Source organism: Lynx rufus, unplaced genomic scaffold (genome assembly GCF_022079265.1).
Source record: "Lynx rufus isolate CCGP_SWC_20201006 ecotype Redwood Valley unplaced genomic scaffold, mLynRuf1.p SCAF_4, whole genome shotgun sequence".
Classification (NCBI taxonomy): Eukaryota; Metazoa; Chordata; class Mammalia; order Carnivora; family Felidae; genus Lynx; species Lynx rufus.
Window position 1 is genome coordinate 96,629,575 of NW_025814856.1, and position 7,335 is coordinate 96,636,909.

A 7,335-nucleotide genomic window follows, 5' to 3' on the forward strand; every position below is an offset into this window, starting at 1 on the left:
AAAAACAACAATTCATTACCTTTATAAATGAAAAAAAAATCAAAAAAACTACACACAAACATTATCATAATAATAAAGGTAAACAAAATGAGAAAAATTCACTCACAATACTGCCACTCCAATTCCAAGAGCTGAACTGTTTTCAAGTAAAAATTCACAAACAGTACAGTGACAACTTATCACTTTAATTAAAAAAAATTGGGGGGCGTTTGACCAGTTCAGTCAGTAGAGCATGTGACTCTTAATCTCGAGGTCATGAGTTCAAGCCCCACTTTAGGCATACAGCCTACTTAAAAAAAATCATAACACATTCACCATGTTTTACAGTCTTCAAATATACTTGCATGTATCTTAAAAGTACATTAACATTTTTATGTTATGTCTACTGTGAAATTGCTTCCCTCAAGTACATACAGTCTGTCTTACGGTTTACTTTTCAGAGGAAAATTAAATAGTAAAGTAGTATATTCACATCCTAAGGCTATTAATCACATAAGTTTATGATACAATTACAAGAGCTATCATTGTCTATGTAATAGGCTTAACATAAGCTTTTGATTATAAACATTATCCTTAGTTCGCTTAAGTACACTCCAAATATCTCAATTATTTATTTCAACTATAACAGTAATATTTATTTTAAAAAACAGCAAAGGGCACCTGGGTGGCTCAGTTTCTCAAGCATCCAGGTCTTGATCTCAGCTCAGGTCATAAGCCCCTCATTGGGGGGCTCTGAGCTGACAGCAGGGAGCCTGCTTGGGATTTTCTCTCTCCCTCTCTCTCTGCCCTTCCCCTGCTCATGTGAGCACTCTCAAAACAAATAAAACTTTTTTAAAAATAGCAATATTTATTAAAGACATCTTATATGCCAGGCTCCTTGCAAAAACACTTGATGGTCTGTGCTCATAATCAATAAGCAACAGTGCTTCTTTTTACTATGAACAGAAAGGCTTTTAAAACAAAAAAAATTAATTTTACAAAGATAAAGCCTTTTTGCTTATTATGCAGCAGTGTTAAAAACAATGTTCTTAACATTAAGGGGCTGGGTGGTTAGGCACCAGTTAAAACACAGAAATTGTGCAATTTCTCGAACTGTCTCACTATGACTTAATCACATTAAATGCTGTGACCTTACAAATCAAATACTTGTATTCATATATAACTAGAATTGTCTCTGGCTCCAAACTGCTGCATGAGTTTGGTAACAATGCAATTTGCTTTTGAAATTCAGGATAGCAAATCAAACTGAAGGAATAGGTAAGTGGGCAGGTACTGAAAAGAGCAATGTGAGAACAAAATGTGCAGAACTTCATTTGTTACTTTGATTACCTATTTTTATCTAGAGGATACATCTGTTTTAGAGGGCACAAAGTAACCAAAAAGAACATGAAACTTCTGGAAAACAATGAGGACAAAGGGTGGCCATTATGAATTTAACAGCTCTTCATAAATCTTGAGAACTAAAATGTTCAGTTAAAAAAATAACTGTTCAAGAATGTACAATACCTAGAACGAACCCTAATGTGAAGTATGGACTTCAGGTGAATATGATGTGGCCAGATAGGTTCATCAACTATAACAACGCCCTTCAGAGCAGGGTTGCAAGTAGGGGGAGGCTGTGCGTAACTGTGCACATGGAATATATGGGAACTCTCTGCACTTACAGCTCAATTTTGCTGTGAATTCAAAACCGCTCTGAAAAATCTATTTTTTTTAAGATTTTATTTTTAAGTCATCTCTACACCCAACGTGGGGTCAAACTTACAACCCTGAGATCAAGAGTCTCATGCTCTACTGACTGAGCCAGCCAGGCACCCCAGAGTAAGTCTTTAAAAAACAACAAAAACAACAACAAAACTTTCAACCTGGACTTTATGGCTTTTTTAGAAAGCAATTCTATCATCTTTAGAACTATGAATTTACCATCAATGTATGAAGAAAAACATGCCATTATTTTTAGAGGCAAACATTCATTTTATTTAAAACCAAGAGTTATAATGGGGTGCCTGGGTGGCTCAGTCCACTGAACTCTTGATTTCAGCTGGGGTTGTGGTGTCACAGTTGTAGGATCAAGCCCTGCACCAGGCTCCACACTGGGCATGGAGCCTGCTTGGGATTCTCTCTGTCCCCTCTTTGCCCATCCCCCGCTCATGTGTGTGCTCTCTCTCTCAAAACAAACAAACAAATAAACAAACATTTTTAAAAAACCCTAAAAGTTATGATATACTGAACTAAGTACCAAATGACCCAAGTTTTGGTCCCAGTTTAAACAGTTCCATCTATGGTCAACTATTTTTAAAAAAGTAGGAAAGAATCAACAAATGGTGCTGGACATCACCACACAGAACATACAGAATAAACCTGGACCACTTTCCTACAGCATACACAAAAATAAATTCAAATGTGTGACATGAAACAATCAAAATCCTAGAGAAGAATACAGGCAGCAATTTCTCTGACCTTGGCTGTAGCAACTTCTTACGAGACACACTGTCCCAGGAGGCAAGGAAAACAAAAGCAAACATGAACTACTGGGACTTCATCAAGATAAAAAGCTTTTGCACAGGGAAGGAAACAATCAACAAAAGTAAAAGGCAGCCTACAAAACTGGAGAAGATAATTGCAAATGACATATCTGATAAAGGGTTAGTATCCAAAATCTATAAAGAACTTATCAAACTCAACACCCCAAAACACATAATTCAGTTAAGAAATGGGCAGAAGACATGAATAGACATTTTTCCAAAGAAGACATCCAGATGGCTAACATGCACATGAAAAGATGCTCAACATCACTCATCATCAGGTAAATACACATCAAAACCACAATGAGATACCACCTCACACCTGTCATAAGGGCTAAAATTAACACAAGAAACAACAGATGTTGAGGATGCAGAAAAAGGGGAACCCTCTAACACTGTTGCTGGGAATGCAAACTGGTGCAGCCACTCTGGAAAACAGTATGGAGGTCCCTCAAAAAGTTAAAAATAGAACTACCCTATGGACCCAGCAATTGCACTACTAGGTATTTACCCAAAGGATACAAATACAGATTCGAAGGGGTATGTTCTCCTTGACGTTTCTAGCAGCATTATCAACAATAGCCAATGGATAAAGAAGATGTATCTCTCTCTCTCTCTCTCTCTCTCTCTCTCTCACACACACACACACACACACACACACACACAGGAATATTACTCAGCCATCAAAAAGAAAGAAATCTTGCCATTTGCAACAACATGGATGGTGATAGACTCTATTATGCTAAGCGAAATAAGTCAATCAGAGAAAGACAAATACCATATGATTTCACTCTTATGTGGAACTTAAAAAACAAAACAGATGAACATATGAGAAGGGGGTTAAAAAGAGAAGGAAATGGGAGCCTGGATGGTTCAGTCGGTTAAGCATCCGTCTTTGGCTCAGGTCATGATCTCATGCTCATGAGTTTGAGCCCCACATCTGGCTCTGTGCTGACAGCTGGGAGCCTGGAGGCTGCTTCGGATTCTGTTTCCCTCTCTCTTAGCCCCTCCCCCAATCACATACACTCTCTCTCCCTCTCCTTCTCTCTCAAAAATAAACATCAAAAAAAAGAGAGAGAGAGGGACACAAACCATAAGAAACTCTTAATGAAAGATAATAAAACCGAGGGTTGATGGAGGGAGGTGTGGGATGGGCTAAACCTGTGATGGGTATTAAGCAGGGCACTTGTTATGATGAGCACTAGGTATTAAACTTAAGTGCCGAATCACTAAATTCTACTCCTGAAACCAGTATGATACTATATGTTAACTAACCAGAATTTAAATAAAAATTTGGAAGAAAAAAAGTTCCATCTCCTCCTCCATGCAACGAGAACACAAAATTAGACAATCTGTCTTCTAAATCTTAATTTCATGTTTTCATTCCCACCTTTAAATTTTTTTTTAATGTTCTTTGTGAGAGAGAGAGAGCACGCAGGAGAGGGGCAGAGAGAGAGGGAAACAAAGAATCTGAAACAGTTGGGTCCAGGCTCTGAGCTGTCAGCACAAAGCCCGACGGGGGCTCAAACGCATGAATCTCGAGATCATGACCTGAGCCGAAGTCAGACACTCAAATGACTAAGCCACCCAGGCATCCCTCTTTTCCACTTTTTAACTGCAAATAAAATGTTACCAGAACACTCTATGCCACAAAAGCATACCAACTAATAAGTAGAGCCCAGAGTTGTTATCAAAATGTTCTAGTAAAATGAAGCTAATCTGAAAAGTTTCAAATGCTTTAAAAGTATGTGTAAAGCAACACTTCTCCTAAGTAAAACAAAGAAAAAACATCTTAGGCCTCTATATGAAACCATATCCAAGGTCTGGTGATTTCTAAATTTTCAAGTCCACAGTGTAAAGAGTCAAAACACTCTGAACACCTCAAACCTAATAAGGATGCTCCATCAGAACACCATTTCAACCCTATGAGAAACTGGATACCACAAGGTCTGACCCACAGCCCGGAAAGCAGGAGAAAAGAACATTCCTTAACATTGTAATCAAAGTTCACCACTGTGGTTCCTAAACATCTTTGATTATGAGTAGTATACAAAATTAAAACGAATGTTTTGAATAAATGTCACCATATCATAAAAGTAAAGCTCTTTTAGTAGCCCTCCCAACCCAATAAAGGCAATAATCATTGAATATAAAAGTTCATTAAATTTGGTACATTAACTCTTTTTTAACGTTTATTTATTTTTTTGAGATACAGGGACACAGCATGAGCGAGGAGGAGTACAGACAGAGAGAGAGAGGCACAGAATCCAAAGCAGGCTCCAGGTACTGAGCTGTCAGCACAGAGCCCGATATGGGGCTGGAACCCACCAACCACAGATCATGACCTGAACCAAAGTCGGACACTTAAGTGACAGAGCCACCCAGACACCCCAATTTAGTACACTAACTTTAACTGCATTTATTTTTTTTCATTTTGCTGCTCGGTGGTTAAAAGTTGATCACAAATCCAGGAACTTGAAGGCTGCAACCTAAGTTTATTGTTAATCCCTAATGTTTACGGTCCATCCAGTCTGATTTATAATCCAGACTTTCCAAACCAACCTAGTAGCCATCTAGAATGCCTTCTTCCCATCTCCTCCAGTCAAGTACCTTCTCTTTCGAATGCCTTCAAGAACTTCGAAACTGCATCATGTTATTTCTTACATTCCTGTGTCTCTTTTATCTCATTTACTAGAACAACTTCCATGCCAAACGTTCTCTGGCCATTTGCCTTTTGCGGTTTCAACTATTCTGCAAAGCTGTGGATAACACTAATGCCCCTTTACAGAGGCTCAGAGAAGAAAAACAACTTATCCTAGTCACCCGACCCCTGAGGGCCCAAAACTGACATTGCCGTCTATACCTGACTTCAAAGGCAATTGTTTTTCACCCTTCATTCCTACACAGGTCCTACTAAGTGCCAGGCAGTGCTAGGCGCTGAGGACACGAAGCCAAATGTTTCGATCCTGGTCCTCAAACGGGAGTCTACCTGCCGCTAAAACTAGGCGCGCAGCAAGCCCAGAAAAAGGAGCTGCGCCTGAGGCCTCCGCCCCTCCATCCCACCAGCGTGTGCACGACAGGGGCGCGGAGCCAGATCTTCCATACCGGGTAGGAGGCCCGTCCCGGGGCCTCCGTGGGCCTCAGACTTACGACAAACGTACAGGAGACAGAACTCCTCCAGCCCTTGTAGCTGTAAAAACTGGGCACTGCTAGTCGGAGTACCGGAGGAAAGGGAGCTAGGGAGCACTGCCAGAAGGTGCGGCGGGGTTGAAAAAAAGAGGGGGACACGGGAAGAGGAAAGAGGGGACAGAGAGTGGGGGGCCCGAAAGCGCCAACTGCGTGCTCGGCGCACGCGCGTCTGGGGCCGAAGGGGATGGGGGGAGTTGGATCTCCCGGCTCGAGGTCCGAGCTACGCCGCTGACCCTCAGGCCCCGTTGGGGAGAGCAAGGGGTTCTGCTCCCCTGCCGCCAGCCCCGCGTCGCCCCACTGTTTTCCCCACTCAGTACTCACCACTCGATTGTCCCGCTTCCCCATGGTGCGGGACTAAGCGCACAGTCAGACGCCGAGGAAGATCAAGCCAGAGAGGCGGCCGAGATGGGCCCGCCGCAGGTCCTTCTGCCTACTCCCCACCCTGCCCAGAGAGAGGCGCCTCGCGAACCTAGCGGCCGCAGCCGACCACAGCGCCACCTGCCGTTGTGGAGGAGAGGAGGGCGCCGGCGATCACCCGCTTCTCCCAGGCTTCTCCTGGCGGATTCCTGTTCGTTACCACCCAGCCCCGGGCCGGCCGCCCCTGCTCTTCTATACTGCGTTCTCACCAACTCGGCTTAGACGTTTTTACTCTCTTCCATTCCTTATGCGCTGAAATCCTTACTCTAGGGGATACAAAGATTATCCCAACCCTTACTGTGGGCTTAACACAGTGCAAGTGCTGGCGGTGAAGTGAAGACCAGGACGGACATGTTCCCTCACAGAGTCCGGCCGGTGGGCAATTCATAGACTAGGTGATGGGAAGCTGGATATGGTGGACACGAAGATGATTAAAACACACCAAACCTGCTTTCAAATGGCCTGTCTACAACCTGCTAGGGGATATACATACACAGAGCCAACTTTATTGCACGATGTGTCATAATAACGTAAGTACAGTACTAAAACTTCAAGGGAGGTGATCTGGGTTCCAGAGAAGGAGCCAAGTATTTATCGACATGGTGAGAGCTGGGCCACTCTGGGCCCATCTAAGCACAATGTCATTAGAAAGTAATCGAAAATCAACTTTAATCTTTTTTGGACTCTTGAAAAAAAGCAAAATAGGCTTATATCATTATATACATGAACACTCCTTAAAATTATCTTTCCTAGGGCGCCTGGGTGGCTCAGTCGGATGAGCGTCCAATTTAAGCTCAGGTCATGATCTCACCGCTTGTGAGTTCAAACCCCGCATGGGGCTCTTTGTTGTCTGCACAAAGCCCACTTTGGATCTTCTTCCCCCTCTCTCTCTGCCCCTTCCCCATCCGCAAGCTCTCTAAAATAAACATTACAAAACAAAAACAAAAACACCCCTCTTTCCCAATTTCCATCTCTCTCTCCCCCTTTCTCATACTGCATTGCACAACAGATGCTGCCAACTCCCATTTTCGCTAAAAAATTTCCCAAACTCTCTTAAATGCAGCCATTGGTGGTTCTACTCCCCACTAGATGTTCATTCTCCTGAGTAATTCATTTTGCTTTTTACTGTAAATTGGTCCTCGAGTCTCATTTCTCCTCCTCCTCCTCCTCCTCTTCCTCCTCCTCCTCCTCCTCTTCCATTACC

General features: G+C 42.6%; 1 protein-coding gene across 2 annotated transcripts in view; it reads right to left on the minus strand.

The window, feature by feature from the left end:
* Positions 1-6,138, minus strand: part of FAM133B (family with sequence similarity 133 member B) — a 30,281-nt gene extending 24,143 nt beyond the window's left edge. For both annotated transcript variants that reach the window (XM_047096056.1, XM_047096055.1), the window contains exon 1: positions 6,036-6,138. In XM_047096056.1, the coding sequence (XP_046952012.1) occupies positions 6,036-6,059 (24 nt within the window). In that variant the 5' untranslated portion in view covers positions 6,060-6,138. The remainder of the gene's footprint in view (positions 1-6,035) is intronic.
* Between the last annotated feature and the right edge of the window lie 1,197 nt (positions 6,139-7,335).